We start from the raw sequence: 21817 nt of genomic DNA on the forward strand, positions 1-21817 counted from the left end.
ACAGAGAATTGTTTGTTTGACTTTCATCCGTTTTTTCAATAATATTCTCAAGTCGCTTTCGTAATATCTATCAATTTTTATTTGCTCCCTAGGGGGGGGGGTAAAATCAAGTGAACGTGATTATGCAGAAAGAGTTAAACTGAGATAATAGCACGACTGTGAAAAGAGTGAATAATCAAATCTACACAACCGTTGGAATGTTTTCGAATTTTGACATTTGATAAACATTGAATACATTTTTCTTTTATATTGCAAATAAGAATCTAATTATGTATTTAACCGGTTTTATGATTTTTTAAGTAACGTAAGATTTTTATTTGGGGGTGTTTTCTGCAAATTGAGAAATGCCGTTTTAGTGATCGTCACTATTTTTAGAAGGCGATTATTTAAATTTTCTTTGTATGAAAGCGGCCTGGCGGTTTTTAGCAGACCATATAATTGACCTTACTGCATCCGATAACACCAATATCCCATTTTTCCAAAATTGTGGACTGGCTGCTTTCTGCATAACAACGTTCTAGTGTTTGTCTTTAAATATTTGTAGTTACATTACCAAAATATTGTTTAATTGCCTTAAAAAGTATTTTTTTAAATACACTTGTATTGGGTGTTAACATAGGTTATGCCCATTTTTCCAAATGAAGACAACAAGATGAAACAAAAAAAAACAATTATAACAAATCAGTCAATAATGTTCGTGCTCTCCTTTATTATTTTACAACGAATTAGTCAACAATTCATAGCATCTTCACCGTACTCAACGCAAATATCGCGAGCACCATTGGCAGCTTTATTCCCTCGATTTAACGCGAACAAAAGATGGCAAAAATGCTCACGTTCGTCTCCTTGACATTTCACTTTGAAGACTTATAATTGACAGAAATAATATATGTAACTTAAAAGCAAACACAGTATCTTGTAGAGCATAAAATTTTCTTTTGAATGTCGTTTAGATTGACTTTACCATTTTGTTTTACTTTTAGTGCTCATTTATAAATTTCGAAAATAACTGACACAACTTATGTTGATACCTAATACCATTAAAATAAACCATGTTTTTGGTAATTTTGAAGGAACTTTTTTTTTTTGCACCACAACAGGCCACAAAATCCAATTACAGTGGTGAATTACGGCACAGAAGACCCAGGCTTGAAAAAATCATATTTTATTTTTTGTTTTCTCACCGGGAATCGAACCCGGAATCCCCCGTGTGTGAGGAAAGCGTCTGACCTATTACACCACTGGGGCCGCCAATTTTATTATTTTACCTTTGAATTTATGTCAAATATTTTACACCTCAACCAATGTATTTAAAAAAAAAAAAACTCACCTTCTCATCTGTAAGTCACGACTTTTGTCACACAGGTTTCATTTCTAGCAAGTCGGGACATAATTATGAAAGCAGAGTTGTGTATTTATTGTATACTTACATGTTTATAAATTTGTATAATCCACTTTAATTTTGAGTTACACTACCGGTGTCGAGGTTACTACCTCATCGTCAGGAATTAAACTAACTGAAATGAATTAAAAAATCTAATATAAAAAATCGAAAAAATCTGATAATAATATATCTGATAGATAATATACTAAATTTAAATGCATGCGAATATTTCGATTTATTAACTTATTTTAATTTTATATTGTCCTGTTCCTTTTTAACCCATTCGGTACTAATGTTCCCATTTGGGGTACATCACTATTTATCGAATTGATCTCCGAAATTTTTCAATATCTAAATATCATTTTACATCCTCGTTTTATGACAGTTCTAGCTGTTTTATTTACTAGCAATTGTCATTTGACACGCGAAAGAAGTGGATTTGTTGCACTTTTCTCGGATCGATAAATCGATTTTATATAGCTTTTTTAAAGCAAATGTGATACCCGTATGCTGAGACAAAACTTAAGGTAAGGAAAGTACATTCTATTGTCTCCACCTTCGGGTTATTCTTCGCATTTGAGATTAGAATGTACTTTCCTCACCTTAAGTTTTGTCTCTGCATACGGGTATGAGTGTGTGTGTGACTTTTTCCTTATAATATCTCTTTATTATTTGGCTAATTGTTTTTTTTTTTATCAACTAGTACATTTAGGCAGTCAGCTGGCAGAAACCATTTGTAATTGTATCATTTGTATGTGATGTATTGTGGGGGTTATGTCTTTCATTGATTCTTTTTTTTTTTTATCAATATTCCTACAGAGATGAGGTAGAATTTTTTCAAATTCAGGATTATCGATATTCGAGCGTTTACAGGGCTTACGACCTGTCATTGGCTGGGTTGAGTGGCCACTTTACGTTTTTTTAACAACATTCCCTATTCCGCTTATTAGCGAATATCGACAATATATACCTACTCCCCCTCGGGAGAAATCCAGATTTGTGTATGTACAAAAAATACACATACCAAAAAAAAAAATAATGTTGTTTCATTGATTCGTTTGAGCCGTGCATTACGAAAAAAACGGCCGGAATACGAGCTAAGGCATGACAACGTTATTCTTCTGCATGATAACGCTCGACCTCATGTCGCAAAAGCTGTTAAAAAATATCTGGAAACGCTCAAGGAAGATATTTTACCGCACCCGCCGTATTCGCCGGACATTGCTCCTTCTAATTACTGGTTGTTCCAATGGATGCAGCGCGATTTCGCAGGTCACCGGTTCACTTCTTGCGCAGAAATCGAAAATTGGCTCCTAACTTGGATCGCCTCAAAAGACCAGACATTTTTTAATGGAATTCGAATGTTGCCTGAGAGGTGGGAAACATTAGTAGCCAGCGATGGACAATACTATGAATTATCTTTTCATTCATTTATTTATTTATACAAACATTTTATATTTTACAAAATGGCACAAAAAACACTCTTGACGAATTTTGCTTGTACTAGGGTAGGCTCCGATATGAAGGGTCGGCAAGCCAGAAATATTCATTTTGTTCTATAATAAATGCATTTTTGACCACAAAAAAACGGACCGAACTAATTTGTACTCTTATGTGTATACTTTCACCAGTTTTTAATTAAACTAAAATTAATAATATTAAAAAGCAAGTGAATTTTCCTCAACCATAGATTATTTACTTCTGTTCTGAAATGAAAACATTAAGACAGTCACGAAAATAAGTTTTTTAAACATCACATCAAACACCATATTTAAATAAAACTGTTTTTAGGAAAACTATTGACATTACGTGCTTAATTTGTGTCGTAGAAAGGTCTTTATAGTAAGGGCATCAGGCAACACCTCTCATAAAATACATGTTTTTTTTAAAGTTAGGACTTAATGGGTTACTGTTTATTAATTTGTCAGTTGTAAAGGTAATTGGTAGCAATATTATTTGGTATAAGTATTTGGATTAGATAATACTCGCATTTAAATTGGATTCAAAGATAAGATATAAAGATATGCGTATTTTTATGAATGTAAATATATTTCAACAATGCATGTCCAAATGCTTGCAGACTGGGTGGATTTCCTCCCTAGGGAGTTATTCATATTTAAATCCCTGTAAATGCCTAGACTTCCATATTCCCTTCTCAAAAATATCAGAATACTTTCGACATTGTTTTGAGTATGTCCAAATGTTTGCAGACTGGCTGAATAACTCCCTCCCTAGAGAGTTATTCAGATCTAAATTTGTTTCAACAGAGGGAAAACATTTTTGAGAAGGCAATATGGAAGTCTAGGCATTTACAGGGCTTGTCGTTAACTGGTTTAAGTGGCCAATTTACAAAGTGTGTAACATTTACCGTTCTGCCTATGTTTGAACATCCACATTTCCTCAACTCTTCCATTTGTTGACTTTTGTGAAGTAAAAGAGCTGAAACCTTTTATCATGCGGGTGAGATTCATCCGGCTGAACCAATTCACCTACTAGGCAACACCTGAAAACAATTTTAAAATTTTTATACTTCTTCTTTTACTAGTTAGTTGATTCAACAATGTTTTGTGAATAACTCCCTACGGAGGAAATCCAGCCAGTCTGCAAACATTTGGACATAAATAACTTTATAACATAAAAAAGGAAGAAAAAAAGTGGCCCTCTTTCTACATTGGCCCATTTTATATGTATCATCTAAATTCACATGACGTGACGCGGTAAAATAAGGGCGGATCGATATTTATTATGTATATTCTTTTATTGATATAATGGCTACTTTCAGGTTAAAATCCTGTAAAAGGAAACAGAATGAAGGAGGAAATGGACCATTCTGTGCACCGTATCATAATGGGATGTTAATCTTTCCTAGCCTAAGCGTAAAAAAAATCCCCGAGTTTCTGAGGGGGGTACCAGGAATAGCCCAGCTAAAATGCTTTAAATATGCTATTAAAAAAATGTACATCATTAAAATTATCATAGTAGTATTTATAAAACTCTTTCATAATATTTTGAGTTTTCTCCAAAATTCATCCATTTTTAAAATAAAAAACTGTTGCGAGAGCTACACGTTCAACAGCACTGGTCTAAAGTTTCGCTACGCGTTTTTTTTTATTTTTATTATATATGTTTGGACCCCTGTATTTAGTAGCCTTACGTGTCATGTACAAGGCTAAGGTACTCGGAGAAAAATCGTTTTTGTTTCCTTGGAAATGGGATGTTCGATCACTGATTTTGGTTTATTACCTTTATGAGACCAATCACCATTGTTGCGAAGTCCAAGAACAATGGCGCGTGATAACTAATTTTAACGACAAAGCTTCGTTACGCGTTAGCGGGGTGGTATACCGGGAGTTGGGAGGGGAATGCATGTAAAATGTGAAGCACGAAATCCGGATTTTTGTGGTTATGGGCGAAAATAAGCGGCTAAATAGCAAAAAGGATAGTGCAAACTAACCAACATCAAAGATGATTAAAATGTAGAGCGATGAAGTGTAATGTTTGAGAAAGACAAATGTAAATTATTATTGAAAGGATTTGACAAAAAAATATTGTAACGATTTTTATACATTCTTAATGTTTTTTTTTTTTTTTTAAGCCAACCAACAGGCTTATGGAAGTCCCAACAGATTGGCATTAATGAGTATATATATAATAACACTTAATTTAAACAATCTTAAAATGTATTTAAATTTACAAAAGGTATAATTATGGCATAATCTAGGCGGATAGGATTAAACAAAAAAACAAAATTAATATGGTGATCAACAAAAAAGTTATTGAAAAGTATATGCTTCTGGGGGCCCTAGATACCCCGCCTAGGCCCGGATGAGTTAGCATTATCATAAATTGTCTAAAAAGTAAAATCGATTTTTGCGTATAAAAGTTTAAACACGTTCAATTATAGGTTACCGACTTCAGATCACGTTTTTTCGGACTTTCTAATAAAATGGACGTTCAAATACATAAGGATACCTGCTTGGTATTGCGTCGGTGTAAGTGTAGTGTTCTCTGCGCTATGTACACGCTCGAACATGAAGTATTTTGTAATGTGTGATTTTTGTGCCTGAAAGCTCGATATTTTATTCCGCGCAGCGCTCCGCGAGAGGACAAGTAGAACAATGAATGCGTATTGGAATATCCATTCGGTTTCCTTTCCTTATGTAGAAATTCTTGAACTTTATCTAAGATAAAAGTATATCACAGCTGTAGAGATAATCGCTCCGACCTGAGACGTTTATCGTTTATCAGAAGTTAGTTTACCGACACCTCGCTCGCGTGTGCCGGCTGCCGGCTCCGCCTTCTACCTACGACGCGCTACGTCAGCGTGCAGTGTCGCCATTCGATACTCGATAGTAAACTAGTCTCGAGAAATTTATGTATTTATATTGTCACAATGAAACTCCCGGCATTAGCTACCTCCGGAGGTCCTCGTACGGCTACAGCGCCGCCGGGTCGCAGTGGCTGCCGCGAAACTTCACGTTTAAAGATTTCTTCATCCCGAACACTCAGTTTGAGATGTTTGTGACGAAAAAGGGGGTGGGAAATAAACCAAATATCACCCTTTCCATACTACCCCCGCCCACCCCTGGCGCGCGACTTTCAATATTCGTAAAAATCAATCTCATCGTGACTTTGGTCGTGTTTTTAAGTGAAAAGTGGAAAACCGAAGTGTTTTGTGACCTGAAAACGGGACTGACATTGACATGTGTTTTCTGTCAATATCCAACGAAAGAGAATGTATTTTTGTACACGTTAGAAGTACCCGCAGTGAGAGTTCTAAGGAATTTGTTTTTTTGTGAAGGTGCGTCATATGTCATTTAAAAAATATCATTCATTGCATAGTATATAAAATATATAATACAAATAATGTCACGTATCTCAACTCGAGACTATCATAAGACCTGTGTTGAGTTAGAAGCGGACAAATATAGTCAAAAGTTGAAGCATGTTTATTTGAAAACATTATTACTTATTCGTTTTAAGGTGTTAACATAAGTTGTGTATATTTTTTTCCACATTAAAAAATGAGCACCAAAATTAGAACAAAATGGTAATGGTTAAACGCCATTTGAAAGAAAATTTTTTAGTCTACAAGATGTTGTGTTTACTTTTACGTTATATATATTATTTTATTTGATTACAAGCCTTCAAAATAGAACGTCAAGTAGACGAAAGTGAACATTTCAACACCCTCTTCTGTTGGCGTTCAATCAAGAAAATAAAGATGCCGAAGCTGCTCGCGATATCTGAATTATTGTCAAATTTGTTGCAAAATTATATAAGACTATTTTTTTGTTGTGTCCTCTTGTTCTCTTCATTTAGAAAAAAACGGACACAATTTATGTTGACACCTAATATAAAGAGCGACGTATTTAACGAAATGGAAAAAACATTTATTTTTTAGATATAAGATATATTACAGATTATAAGCACTATCAAAATATCGATTAAGCCATCGATTGCATGACGGAAGATTATTTTTCGCCACCTGTAAATGGGTATTTCTATCTATTATTACTACCGTATCGAATTAGAAAATGAAATAATCGTCTTAGGTATGCATCTAACATAATAATATACGTACATAGTCTTGTTGTAGGCTTGTATGGTTTGTGGTTTAAGTGATAGAATACGGTAACAAAGATATTATATCTGTTTAACCATTCGCTAACCTCGATGCAAACAGTACCGGTTGAAAGTCTACTATACGGATCTAATAAATAATGCAGCTTATTGTTCAATATTTTATCGACTCGATGTTCTGGATTCCATTTAAGTACCAGATCAAATATTGAAGATGCAAATTTGTTTGAATCGTATCGTTTTATTTATCTATAAAATTATATAAATGGAATTTCATTGAAGTTATCAATGAACATTTAATCCGAGAATTACATAGATAAAAAATCTAAATATAATTTTTTACGTACATGATGTCGAGTTCTTACCGGTAGAAGGTCGTAAACGTATTTTTTAAATTTAAATCTTCAAGTACAAAGTACTTTGGTGGACTTATTGATAAAATCAATCAATATCTTTTAGCCAACCAAAAAAACAGACAGGTCAAAAAGAAGACTTGGTCAATTTTTTTTTCTAAAAAGAAAAATATATATCAAACGATACATCTTCTTCTTCTTTGTCTTATATGGCCTTTTCACCTCCCAACTCGGGTGTCCTGGCCAGTGTAGAGTTTTAGTTTTTTCGTTTATTTAGATATTTACACACGTGTTAGTAATATATATAAGTTAGTGAGTTAGTATTTAATATTTTGAAAACTTTACATAATATACAACATATTTACATCTTAACACCATTATAACTAGATATTTACATTGAATTTTAAATTCATGTTCATTGGGTGGGGACAGCTTGCCTACCACATACCGCACACCGCATCTGAGGACATAAGTCTCCTTGCCGGTGCCCACCTACACGTAAAATTTGCCCGTCAAACGAGAAAAGCTGCCTGAAGGAGCTCTCTGTAATCTGGTAGCCTTAGCATCTTTGTGCTAAATAAAATTAATCCCGAAGTACATAATATGCACTTCATTGGATTGAGAGACGCGAGTAGTGAATTCTTCACTGCCTGGGATTAAATTGATTGTACATGATCAATTCGCCGAAACTATTACAAAACTTTTTAAAAGCCTTGAAAGTATTTTTGGATGCCACCTATTGGGCGGAGACAGGAGAGTTAGAATATGAATAGGGAATGGGGTGTTAAAATTTTATTTGTCGGATAGGAAATCAGGATAACAATCATTTATGGGGCATAAAAAAAACATGGTTTGAATCTTCCTCCTCAAGCTGACATTCGCAAATGGCAGAGTGAAAACCATTGCAGCAGTGCCCATTGCCCATTCTGCATTTGGAGGACGTGTCAAACTTGTTAAGAATCACTTGGAAAACTAAGGCTTTTCTGTTACATTTGGCTTCAGTTTGAAGAGATGTCTACCCAAGGGCCTACCTAAGCCAAGGCTTGAGAGGAGGCTACCCAATATTCTTGCCCCAAAAGATACACATAGTACATGAAAAAACCTATTTTTTTATTTTATGCAAATACTCATATTAAAAAAAATAACAACTTATCCCTTACTCTATGAGGCCGCAAGCCCTGTGTTGAGTTGGGATACAACAAAATGGAAAGTGGAAGCCTGCATATTATTATAGAATACTACAAATAAAACATAAACAAAAATTTCAATACATCTGGACAACATGCTTAATAGTACCAAAATATTTTTCTTAAACATTCTAAATAACAGCTGTTTTTTCAATGGGGAGATAAGGCTTGCACATATTAACTTAAATCCCCTCCCTTATCTAGAACCCTGACCTCCCTTAATTTTACTGCTTTGGAGGTCAGAGTTCTAAGGATACATAGTAATGTTTCAGGCGTTTTTTGAAGGTGGCTAGAGAAGGTGCATTTTTTATATAAAGAGGTAACTCATTCCGAATTCTAGAATCTCTAAATATATTTTAACTCTGAGGCATTATTGCTAGTTCTAATTTTGTATATTTTATGCATACGTTTTGAAACTAAAATTATATCTATAACACCTTTCGTTTAATTGGTAATAAGCCCGCCAATGTTAACATATGTATATACGAAAATACAAATAAATAATACGTCTACGCCTTACATAAAAAAGGTCAAATTATAACAATTTGCATAGGTACTTTTACCTATACGAATTTCTACCGAAAGGACATGTTTATTTAGTACATATACACATGCCTATGTATTTAAAAAAAACATTTATGAAAAAAATTTCGTTACTTAAAAAAACATAATGTTTATTGTGTTACTGGAGTTGGAATTGGAAGTTCAGTGCTACCGTAAATTGGATATAAAAATGTTTTATTACACGTGGTAAAAAAATAGAGCATTTGTTTGTATGGTGAAGTTTCTCCAAAATGTACGAATTTTTTTTTAATAAAACTGGGAACGTCAGAGGTTTACGTGACCACGTGTTTACTATAGCCAATCAATTATAGCGTTGTTGTGGCAACCGGCAACAGATTTCCGGTTTCCGGGGTAGCTATGATTTTCGACGTTAAGCATGTTTTGACATTTAGAGGTTTACAAATAATTTGGTTTTATAATCGTACGGGGTTCAAATTTAAATGTTAGAAAAAATCACCGCCTGGGCTCGTGACGTCACGAGTGGTGTGGTTTCGAAGTTTCGGAGGGGATTTTAAAAATTACAAAACTTAAAAAATCATAACGACGATAGTACGATGTATAGTTTTTTATGTATTTTTTTTGGCTTAGACCACTGAACTTCCTTAACCATACTTATTCCGGACTTGTCGATTAAAAATAACATTGGTGTTATAATATGTAGCTTTATAATTAATCCTAGTTATAGGATCGTTTCTTCATTTCGCGCACATCCTGTGTGCGCCGCGCGGGCGAATGCCAATTTCGTTCCACATATCAAGCGGCGCATTGGCGGGCCGTGGGCGGTCTTGAATAGCGAAATGTGTTTGCGAATCTTGTGTGCTCAGTGCTTATTGTTGTGTGTGTAGGGCAAATGTTGGTGAACTGGTTCGTGTCCGCCTTCGCCGAGGAACATTACTTGCGGGCGGTGCTCTCTGGCCAAGATCTGCGCATCCTCGGCGCGCAGTACTGCACACACCTCCTGGCTGCTGGCGTCCTGCGCCAGATCCCCGACAAGGATGCTCCCACCGAGGCCATCTTTAGGGTAAGTCTACCAATCTTTAATTTTATTTTACGTCTTCTGATTTCTAGATCTTCCGTCCGTGTCCAGACGGATGAACAGTACAGTTCTGAGTGTGAAATAGAACCAGAATCCTGAGTGTTTTTGGTAAAATTGATTGGCTCGCTGTGCAGCCGTTGGTGCTCTCGGCTATCAAGCCCCTTATCAAGGGTCAACGTAACATATTTGTTTATAAGGTGGTTTTACACTGCAATCTTTCGTTGTCCTTGGACTGATTTACGAATGGTAAAACTGATCACCTTACCTGCCTGTTATATACAATATACACGGCATGTACTTCACCAATGCAGTGCCCTATGAACCATTATGTTTGGATTTGGGTTTAATGATGATGTTTTCTGAATCTTGTCAAGGGTAAGGTTGTCTGGGGAGGTGCAACAAAGGAAGTTCAAAATAACAGATTACAACAAATATGGAGAACGTTTTGGAGAAAAAATATGAAGCTCTAGGCCTTTACGGGGCTTATGCCCCGTCAGTTTTGTTTCAATATTTACATAAGTTATAAAAATTATTAAGTTTTGCAATAATGTTGATAATTTTTTTTATTGCTTAAAAATATAATAGGGACCCGACAGATGGTGTTGTCTTAGCCTTTTTACATCGGGCAATACTACAGCCAACTTCATCGCGAAGTTCCACCGCCTTGTAATGACAGTATTTATTGTTCCGCCGAAGTGTACATATTTTTTCATATCGTTTAACACAACTTATTTTTTCGTAACATCGGCTTCGTGGTATAGTGGTCAGTGCGTTTGCCTACCATGCAAGAGGTCTTGGGTTCGATTTCCGGCATGGTTGAAATGAAATATTTATTTTTAAAGGTGTTTTTATACTCTAATATTTCATAGTCCCTGGACTGGCATCTGAAGCGTAAGACTGATCTTACCTTCAAGTAACAAAAAAATATCAAGATAAGCTGCGATTGGTGTATCAGTGCAGTGCCCTATGTACCATTAGGTGCGGAAAGTGGAATGATGATGATGAAACATGACAAATTTCGTGCCAAAGAGTATTTGCGGGGAATTTCACCGCATTACTTTTTTTTTATATCTGCAGCTGAAGCACTTAGAATTCTTTTAGAGACTTACAGTGACCATGATCTGTCGGAACATCGCCGAACATCATCATTATCTCTGCTCTGCACCACGATCAGCTGGATGTAGCGTATTAAGATCTCCTCAAATCCAACAAATCGGCACGGGAGATCATTATCGACTACAATTGATGCGTTTGAGCCGAGCATTGAAGGAAAAACGGCCGCAATACAAGAAGAGACACAACAAAATAATTTTGCAGCACGACAATGCTCCGCCACATGTTTCAAGGCCAGTCTAAATATACTAGGAAACGCTCAAATGGGAAGTCCGACCCTATTCGCCGTATTCACCGGACATTGGTCCTTCCGATTACCACTCGTTCCAATCGATGACTCATGGCCTGGCTGACTAGCACTTCCATTCTTATGAAGATGCCAAAAAATGTCCCGATTCGTGGATAACCTCAAAAGATGAGTCGTTCTTACGAGAAGGTATTCGTACACTGCTAGAAAGATGGAAGAAATTAGTCGCTAGCAATGGACAACACTTGATAACATAAAAAAAAATAAAGCATTATGTTTCACAAAAAAATAACGAGAACGTATTCAAGTCCCCAATACCGACCTCCAGTATAACTTAAATTTTATTATTTCTTTGTAGCCGGATTTGATGTACTACTGGGCTCACACAGAAGCCCCTGTAGCTCCTCCTGCAACTCCTGGGCGAATACAAACAGTAGCCTGGCCACCAGTACAAGATATACCTCACAATTTGAAGCCGCCTGATCCACAAACTCCGAATTCTAGAAAAAAGAAATTAATTTTGAATGTCGATAGTGTGTCAATCAAAACTAACCCTGCAGCAAAAGATTGTGAGGAACAAAAAGGTGTGAATGAAGCTTTTAATTTAAAGGTTGGACAAGAACCGTCACCTATGAACAACAAGAATATCGAAGATAAAATATCACAGTACACAATGAGGATAAAGGAGTTAGAAGATCTGGCAAATTCTCTTTTAATGGAATTAGATCGTTATAAAACTCTAGTAGAAATTCAAAGTCTAACTCAAAAAGCTTTAAGAGATTTTGGCTCACCTGTTATGGAAAAGAAATTGGACCCTAAGCTTCAGTCAAACAATTTAGATGAGAACATTCCTGAAAAAAATGATGTTGATAAGTTTGGTAAAATTGAAAGAGCTGAGCCATTCTATAATAATGACGATGTATCCGCATCCAGTGAAATGATATCATCGCAAACATTTACTAAATCCTACGATGAGTTTTGTACTTCAAAAAGTGAAAAACAAAAAGATGCATCCACTTCAACAAATATTCTTCCAATTAAAGATTGTAATGTAGTTTCTCCATCTACCTGTTTAACACCGTCTCCGCCACCGATGCCTGATACAGAAAATGAATCAAATTATCCTTCTCTGCCCTTGCCTCCGTTCCCTGAAGACTTGGCTTTACCATTTGATAATGCAACTGATCGCAGCACCTTTTCTCCGCCACCCCCACTTCGTGACAATGGACCAGCTTCATTACTTGTCAATGGAATAGGAAAATCTTTATCTGAAATATCTCAAGATTCTGTTATAAAAGCTGTTCCTCCACCTCCTCCTTTGCCAGTTATGGACCTTGATTTAGAAAATGTTATTGTCCCGCCACTGTTATCTGGCATGGCTCCTCCTCCACCACCAATAGCTGGAATGGATGCTTCTCCGTCCCCGATGCCTGGTATGTGTGGACCTCCACCACCACCAATGCCTGGATTGGATGGGCCTCCGCCACCACCATTGTCAGGAATGGGTTGCCCTCCTCCACCACCTTTTCCTGGAATGGGCGGTCCCCCACCACCACCAATGCCTGGAATGAGCGGTCCTCCACCACCACCGATGCCTGGAATGGGTGGTCCTCCACCACCGCCAATGCCCGGAATGGGTGGTCCTCCACCACCACCAATGCCCGGAATGGGCGGTCCTCCACCACCACCAATGCCCGGAATGGGTGGTCCTCCACCACCTCCGATGCCCGGGATGGGAGGACCACCTCCACCTCCTATCCCTGGAATGTATCCTCCTCCTCCACCGATGAATGGTACTGGTCCACCTCCACCACCAGCTCCAGGATCTGGACCCATTCCATTTCCAGCACCACCAGTAGGAGGGTGGCATCCGAATAGAGCAAGTAAGTCATTCAGACAAGTTTATTATTTTTATTAGTTTTTAATATCATTGATGTTTTTTATGTTAAATCAATAATTTTTTATATTTGTTAAAGTCTATCACTACATTGTAGTTTTGTTAGTACATGCTTTTCGGATAACCCAAATTTTATTTACATGATTTTTTATTTTAGCCATGCGAAAAGATCCTGTCAATCCAACTGTACCAATGAAGCCTCTTTATTGGACCAGAATATTAGCGATTGTACCTGCTGCTCCTGTTGCTACAACTCCGGATGAAGACAAATCCCCCGGAAGTCATCCATTGTGGCTGGTAATTCATCTTGCTAGTTTTAAAAATTAAACAACTGTATTTCTCAGATGATGGTTCCTTGTTATACAGCACTATTTAGCTGTTTATGTCCGCGCTAACCAAAACAGATTATATCACTATTCACTGAATTTTTTAACTATAGCTTTGATGCTAGGATATATTTTTCAAAGCTCTGACGATTTCCAGTCATAGTCATATAACTGATGTGATGCAGACACCATCAGGCATCATTTAATTATTTGGGTAGACATTTCATCAGACACAATTTTACATTATTATGTTACGCTACCTTCATATATTATGAATGTATTTATTTTGACAGATAAGTTTGCTCTATGAATGTGTGGGGTTCATAGTCCATTGATTGATGACACACACACACACCCGTGCTAAATGATTTCACTTAAAATATAGACCAACGACTGCAAGAAGCAACTCAGCGTATTCTATTGGATACAATACATTATATTCTGCAAGACCAACAGTATTGCACAAAACATCCGTCCATATAAGAGTAACGTCCTGGAGTATATTAACTTCGTTTCCGCCATGGAGACATGAATAACTAAGAAAAGCGGCTTATAAAGAGACCGCAGGATGTGGTAATGTCACTCAGCCCAAAAAGTCAGCCCAGTCAGTTCAACACATCATCGCCGTAACTCCCTTATTTATTTGCCATATAATAAATACGCATTTAACATCAACCTCGTGTCCTCTGTCCAACTGGGGTAGGAGTTCCAACAGCAAAATTCTACAAATGCTTTAAATTGAATTCAAACACATTTTTTCTTTGCAGGAGATTGAAGAAACAAAGTTAGATAATATCGATGAGTTTGCTGATTTATTTTCCCGCCAAGTTATTACACGAAAGCCGACAAATAAGAAAAAAGTTGAAAAATCCTCCAAAGTCCAAGCCGCTAAAATCTTGGATGGAAAGAGATTTCAAAGTGTCGGTATCTTAGCGCAGAGTCTCCAAGTTGACTTCACGGAAATCGAACACGCCATATACAACTTTGATACAACCACTGTTAATTTAGATGCTTTGCATCAGATTTATGAAGCTGTAAGTAACACTATAAACAACCCAAAAATATAAAAGATGAGCTTGCAAGTTCCAAATTTACCTTGGAGTCTTAATGTAATATCCTCAGTTTACTATTTTTTTTATTTACAGAGAGCTACCGAGGAGGAACTTGCCAGTATAAAAGAGCATTTGAAAAATAATCCAGACATTCCCTTAGATAAGCCGGAAACATTCCTTTTAGATTTATCTGACATCCAAAGCTTTGCAGAGCGAATTTCCTGTTTTACATTCCAAGCCGAGTTTGATGATTCAATATCTACTATTACCAGTAAACTAGACAATATACGCAGAACATGTGAGGTAATGTTTATAATTGCAAGAAAAATGTATTTTTGATCTTTACTTTTTAACCCTGCGATGTTAAAAAGTAGATTTCAAAAATGTTTTATTTTTTTACAGCGTCGAATATCTCTTTGTATTTTTGTTTATCTATTCATTTATCAATAACTCGTATAATTGCCTTTTGTTAAATCTCTGAACTAGTCTTATTTAAAACATTCTGACGGAAATAAATGACCTTATAAGTGGTGCGTGGCAAATCACTTTGAACTCCACTTTAAAAACTGACACGAATGCCACACCTAGGCGATAGTGGCTGACCATTTTATCAGATTTCTTTAATAATTTTCAAAGTCAATTCTTAGTGTAGTTTTATTTATTCTTGATTGACTACCGAACGCTTTCGCGGTGATGTGGTTCCTTGGCTTGTGTTGCAGAATCCAGATCAGGAAGTCCAAGGTTCAAACCCTGCTCTACCACAACATGTTTCTCATTCTCTCACAAGGATATTTACGACTAAAAGCAAATTGTCTCAAAATTGAAACACTTGAGTAATTCATAGAGACATTTAGTATATTTCTTTATTTAAATAATAAAAGATCATTTTTCTTTGTATTTAAATACTATTGTTTTAGTCACTCATTTTCTTTGTGGGGAGGTCGGAACAGTTAATAAAATTGAATATATCTAATATTAACGAGGCTTTACTAACAGAATGCATTAAGTCATTAAAACAAGTTCTGAGAAAATCGCATGTAAAGCTTTATATTCTTTCAACGCATTATTTCTCCGCAATTTTCTTTTTTTTTTTTTTTTTTTAATTTTGAAAGTGTTATCTTTATTCTAAGCATAATGTAAAATTTGAAATCAACATCTGCAGCTTTATTAAATATTTGAAATATATAAAGACCGTTGACTTAATGCATTCTGTCGGTATAGATAGCCTCGATACACATATTGTCTACTCGGTTGCAGCTTTTTACTAGATCCTTGTTAGCAAAAATCTTAGTTCATTTTTCCAACTCTATGGGATTTTTGTTTTATTTAATAAGGATGTTTGTACCAAACAAAATATTCTATTTTTTATTCTTGTTTTTAGTTTTTGGTGACAAATGATGGCTTGAAGAAGCTGTTTGCAATAATCTTAACTCTGGGAAACTACATGAATGGTGGAAACAGGCAACGAGGACAAGCAGACGGTTTTGGTCTTGAAATTCTCGCAAAACTCAGAGATGTCAAAGTGAGTCGTTAACTTTATTAAAAATTAGTGTGCACCATACTGCACTGAGAAAAATAATTCATAATTGAGTCAGATTTGTTCTGGAGGATTTAACCAATTTGAACAAATCACAAACATGAATAGTTTTGTAATATATTTATGTACATCACAATAATTGTATGAGTCAGAGCGGGTTTTGCCACTGATCTGAAAATTAATTTTGATATTTGAGCACAATGAAAATAACTCAACACTTTTGGTCTCATAAAGTTTGGGATATGTTGCTTTATTATTTTTTGCAATATATTATGTACCTTTGTAATAAATAAATAAATGGAGCGGGATTTGTGGCTCACAGTTGACATATTTTGTAGATTTTTCAAAATCGAAATAAATGCCACTGTTATTTTTTTATTTATCCAGAGTACAACGTTCACTGAGTGTTTAGTTGTATGTAGCGTAAACAGGAGCGAAAGTGTTTTTGATTGTGTTAGAGTGAGATAGATATTTAAGATATGAACATACATAAGCTTGACATGTTAAGGAGCCAGATGGAGTTTTGTAGCTCTACGACTCAACTATTAGGGTATATTTTACTATAGAAATAAAAGACGAGTGATATCACAAATTTGTGGCTTTAAGTATCATTCGTCTTTTATTTCTATAATAAATTACAATGAACTTCCAAAAAGAATTTTCATTAATAAATTTGAATGTATGTACGTACTATATAATTTTTAAATGATCATTCATAAACTGTTGTTTGATATCACTGATCAAAAATCATTTTGGATTATCGTAAATGTAAATAAAAGTCAGAATTATACATTAACCGCTCAAATGCCAAATTAGTGGGACGCAAAATGAACTCTAACTGCCGAGCATTTTGCCTGTCCGTATTTTTGAAAATACAGATAGTCCCTTCTGCCACCTGCCTACAGAACTGTTGTTTTACAAAAAAGCCTATGTTGAATTTATTCCGCAAACTGTCACTTTATTTTAGTCAAACTATCGAAGTACCGACAATGGTGGTGATTTTATTGCTTGAATCTATCCCTGAAAACACTAAACGTTAAAATTACTATCCGTTGAATGCGGTTTTTGGCACCGTTATCACGCCGACAACGTTGTTTGATGACTGGCATTAATTGATTTACTCAAAAAGTAGTGTAAAAAATCCATTTTAAGCCCTAAATCCACAATAACAAGGAAAATAAGGCAAATTCTCCTTGAAGATTTTGAAGCGCAGATCTCGCTCTGGCACACCGATATTGACGGTCAAAGTAATTTTATTTGTTACTTATTTATATATTGATTCCTGCTTAGAGTATTTTCAATCAATTTTGTTAATAATGTATATGTACACTACAAGCATTTTTTAAACACCTGTATTAGAACTAAGCGTAGGTGATTTATTGCTTGCAATCAAGTCCCCGCTTACATTGATTTAAAAAATATCAATCACATCTAAATGTAATTATTTTTTCAGTATCCCTTTTTGCAGCATTTGATTGTGAATAACCTAGTTTAAATTAGAAAATATTGTTTCGGAATTACGATAAGAATGTATAATATGAGTGCCTATTATACATGTACATTATTAATCACTGCATTCCATTTATATTGTTAAAAATGTTGTTCATATGATTATAACACATCACTCAAAAAGTCCGTAGGATGACAATTAAAACAAAAAATTTTAGGCAAAATTCAACTTCATTCATCAACACAGTATCTTTAAAGCGTTATACATTAATTCCAACGCTTCTCTAACTGTAATGATTTATGTTTGACCTCAAAATAGGCTTCAGTTTAGGCAATCACTTCTTCATTGGAGCCAAATCTCTTTTCCTGGAGCATCTTTTTGAGGTCTGCGAATAGCCAATAGTTGCTGGGGGCCAAATTTTGAGAATACTGTGGGTGCGGAAGCAATTCGAAGTTCAACTCATGCAATTTGGCGGTCAATTACTATCGACTTGTGACACGGTGCATTGTCTCGGTGAAAGAGAACTTTTTTCTTCTCCGTTTGGGGTAGTTTTTCCGCAATTTCTTTCATCAAACACCAATACCGCCATATAATATTCGCTATTGATGGTTCTTCCTTTCTTAAAATGAATAAAATTTTGTGCGCATACCGAAATACAGAGGCCAAAACCTTACCAGCTGACATTTGCGATCTTGGTCGCTTTAGGTGGCCTTTTAGTTTGGCCAACAAGAGCGTTCAGCATCATCAGTGTCTACTTGACCGTATTTAACATCAGCAAACCACTTCTATACCATTTGTCTCGATGGAGCGGAGTCCAAATATCACTTATCGAGCTATTGCTTTACTTGAATGGTATTTTTTCCCATTAAAAAGCAATGCTTTGTCAAACACTAAATTCAGATTTTTCCATTATTCTGAATATTACAAAAGTAGGACCCATTAAAACCACTATAATTTGTGAACTAAACGTTAGATTGTTATGAAATTTTTAAAGATTTTGACTTTCTAAAAATCATATGGATTTGTCAATTGTGGTGCCAACTATATGTCATCCTACAAACTTATTGAGTGATATATATATATATATGAAGGGGTTAAAAGCAAAACTGCCACTGTTTCTGGGAAGACAAACAAAACCAGTAGCGAAAAGACTATTTCTTTTAAGTTCAAACTTGTGCGTGGTATAACAACTAGCAAAAAGACTTTTCATTTCAAGTTCAATAAGCACATTCAATTTAAAAGAAATTGTCTTTTCGCTACTGGTTTCATTGATCTTCTCAAAAATAGTGATCATAACCAGTGGCGGTTTTGCTGTGAACCCCATCATATTTAAGTTGATTTATTCTGACACAATGAGCTCAACATGATTTCTCCTCGGCTGCTCTTCAAGGGACAACGATGTTCCAAAAATCAAGTATGAACTATGTATTTGTCTTGTTTTTTATCAACTTAGTTGGTTCTATGATTGTATCCACAAGTCTTCATAAATTATTTTCACAGTGTTTAATCAAATTTGTGAAGGTCCCACCTCTGTATAAGTACATGTATTTGTCCATATTGTCTTGTGATTTGATTTAATGCATTTTCACTAGTTGTTGTTTTTCAATGTTATTCATCTTTATTATTTTGTGTATTGTAGCGCGGTAGATAAACTAGTTTTTAAATCTCAAACACCACAATTTTACTTACAGGCAATGAATGTGGTAGTATTGCGAATTAGAGGTCCAAGGTTTGATCTCATTGCACTACAATTGGAATTTAATTTTTTTCAGCCTACTTATTTACTACTAGTTACGGTTATAAAAACATGAGTATCAAAAAAATATTTCAGATGAAATAATGTGAAAAGCCATTTCATCACAGAAGCCCATGTGCTTTTTAAAGTTTAATATTTTAGTGTATTTGCTTGCAAGAGGCGTCGGGTTCGATTTCTGAAATAGTTAGCATGAAATATAAAATTTCAGAGTCCTTAAACTGGCGCTCGAATGCTAAGACTAATCATCTTAATATCTAAAGTGTATCTCAATATTTTTTTGTTGAGATAAGCTGTGATTGGTGTACATGATTAGTTGTGTGTATATTGATGAAATCAATTTGTGTAACGTCAATTGAATTTACATAAATATATATTCTGTGTCTAGGCGGAGGAAGAATTCAGTTCTGAGTGTGAAATAAAACCTTGGATGAGTATTTTCGACTCAATAGCTTCTCGTTCGCTTACCATACTTGAGGTCCTAGGTTCAATTCCTGGGGGAGTGGACATGAAATATTGATTTCAATTATAGTTCTACACTGCAATATTTCATTGTTCCTGGACTGGCACCTGAAGCGTAAGACTGGTCACCTTACCTTCATGTAACAGATAATTGATATACGCTGAATTTGGTATAAAAATGCAGTGCCCTATGCACCACTGGTTGCAAATAGTGGAATGATAATGATGATGATATACTTTTTTAATAATGCCAAACATTGCACCTCCACTTCTAATTAAAATATTTTTCTACATTATTCTAATTACTAATTATGTACTTATTGTTTCCACTATTTTTAGTTTCTCCAATTTTTAGTGTTCATCTTTTCACCACTTGTTTTCGCATGCCATCTAGGGCTACAAATGTATAGTTTTTTTCTAATTTAAAAAAATAATAACATAAAGTATGTCTTGATCATTAATTTAGTCATAATGTTATTTTTATTAAGCTCTAAACATACAAATCCACATAATTACATACTGATAAATATGACTTTATAAATTTTAATATTCACTGTCACCCTTTACTTATTTTTTAAATTTATGAATTGAAACTATCAACGCAAAAACATATCAAAAATATTTGGACAAACTCAAAATATTTTTGATAAATCCACCTGGTCCATGAAGAAGTATAGAAATTAAAAAAAATACATTTTCAGGCGTTGCCTAGTATGTAGGTGAAATAATTCAATTAGATGAATCTCACCCGCATAAATAAAGGTTTCAGCTCTTTAACTTCACAAATATCAACAGATGAAAGAATTGAAGGAATATAGATGTTCAAATATAGGCAGAATGGTGAATGTTACACAGTGTGTAAAGTGGCCACTTAAACCAGCCATTGACAGGTCATAAGCCCTGTAGATGCCTAGACTTCTATATTACCTTCTCTTAAATGTTCTTCATCTCTGTTGTAATATGTTAACAAAAACATATTTTAAACTAAAGTTTGTGGAAACGATTCATTGGGAGAGTCAAAAAACACCTGGGAAAAGGGAGTTCTGGGAGTTTGGTTTTTATTTCCTAAATTTTCATATTTTTTTCAGTCAAAAGATTCAAGTGTGACTCTGCTCCACTTCATAGTGCGTACTTACATGAGCAACTGCGGGGATATAGCGGATACTCCTCTCCCAATTCCTGAGCCAGGAGATATAGACAGAGCTTCCTGGGTCCTGTTTGATGATGTCAAAATGGATCTCAACTCCCTTCATAATCAGTTAGAAAGTAAGTGATCTCAGTTTTGCTATGTCCATTTTATAGAATTCTTAAAAATATAGGGAGAAATAATTATGAAACAAATATATTTGCCGAGAATGAATTAAGAAAGATGTGGCATTATCATTTAAACCAAAAACTGAAGTCTGATATTGTCAAAAGCAGACACAAACAAACCATGTGTGGATGTGGAACTATCTAAGAATCTATGCCAAAATAGACATCTGTGGCGTTCCATACTCCCTGCCAACCCCTTCGGAGAAAAATCTTGATGGTGGTTGTAAAAATATAAAATACGCATACCTATATTATAAAAGTGTATTCATTTGGAAACAGAATTGTACATAAATTAGAGCTGTTTCTTTTGATTTTGTGTATATTTATAAAATATACATGTTAATTAACTATTAGGTGTTAGGCTATTCGATTTTATAACCAACAATGAAGTCTAAGAATGTATGCAGCAGCCTCCTATAACGAATGTCGTGAAGGTGCGACGGTGGACCTGGCTTGGACACGTGATGCGAGTGCTTCAGTCCAAGTTGCCTCTTCTTCACACTTGCGGATTCCTGTTGTCCTGGAAAGCCGTCGATGCCAAGTTTGGGATTGATGCGGG

The 21817-nt window shown here is 35.2% G+C and overlaps 1 protein-coding gene across 2 annotated transcripts in view; it reads left to right on the forward strand.

The window, feature by feature from the left end:
- capu (formin protein cappuccino) overlaps window positions 1–21817 on the forward strand; it is a 42906-nt gene that overhangs the window by 17662 nt on the left and 3427 nt on the right. Inside the window, exons 3-9 of one of the 2 annotated variants that reach the window (XR_015821989.1) lie at window positions 9917–10092; window positions 11826–13350; window positions 13522–13661; window positions 14458–14724; window positions 14836–15040; window positions 16124–16264; window positions 21033–21210. Coding sequence is in view for 1 of the 2 variants with exons in the window: in XM_088224329.1 (XP_088080455.1) it covers window positions 9917–10092; window positions 11826–13350; window positions 13522–13661; window positions 14458–14724; window positions 14836–15045; window positions 16124–16264; window positions 21033–21210 (2637 nt within the window). In the remaining variant the exon portion in view is untranslated. Of the gene's footprint in view, window positions 1–9916; window positions 10093–11825; window positions 13351–13521; window positions 13662–14457; window positions 14725–14835; window positions 15046–16123; window positions 16265–21032; window positions 21211–21817 lie in introns of both variants that reach the window. The other variant, XM_088224329.1, reaches the window with a different exon arrangement.

This window comes from Micrasema longulum, unplaced genomic scaffold (assembly GCF_059751315.1).
Source record: "Micrasema longulum isolate JH-2025_06_02 unplaced genomic scaffold, ASM5975131v1 h1tg000279l, whole genome shotgun sequence".
Lineage (NCBI taxonomy): Eukaryota > Metazoa > Arthropoda > Insecta > Trichoptera > Brachycentridae > Micrasema > Micrasema longulum.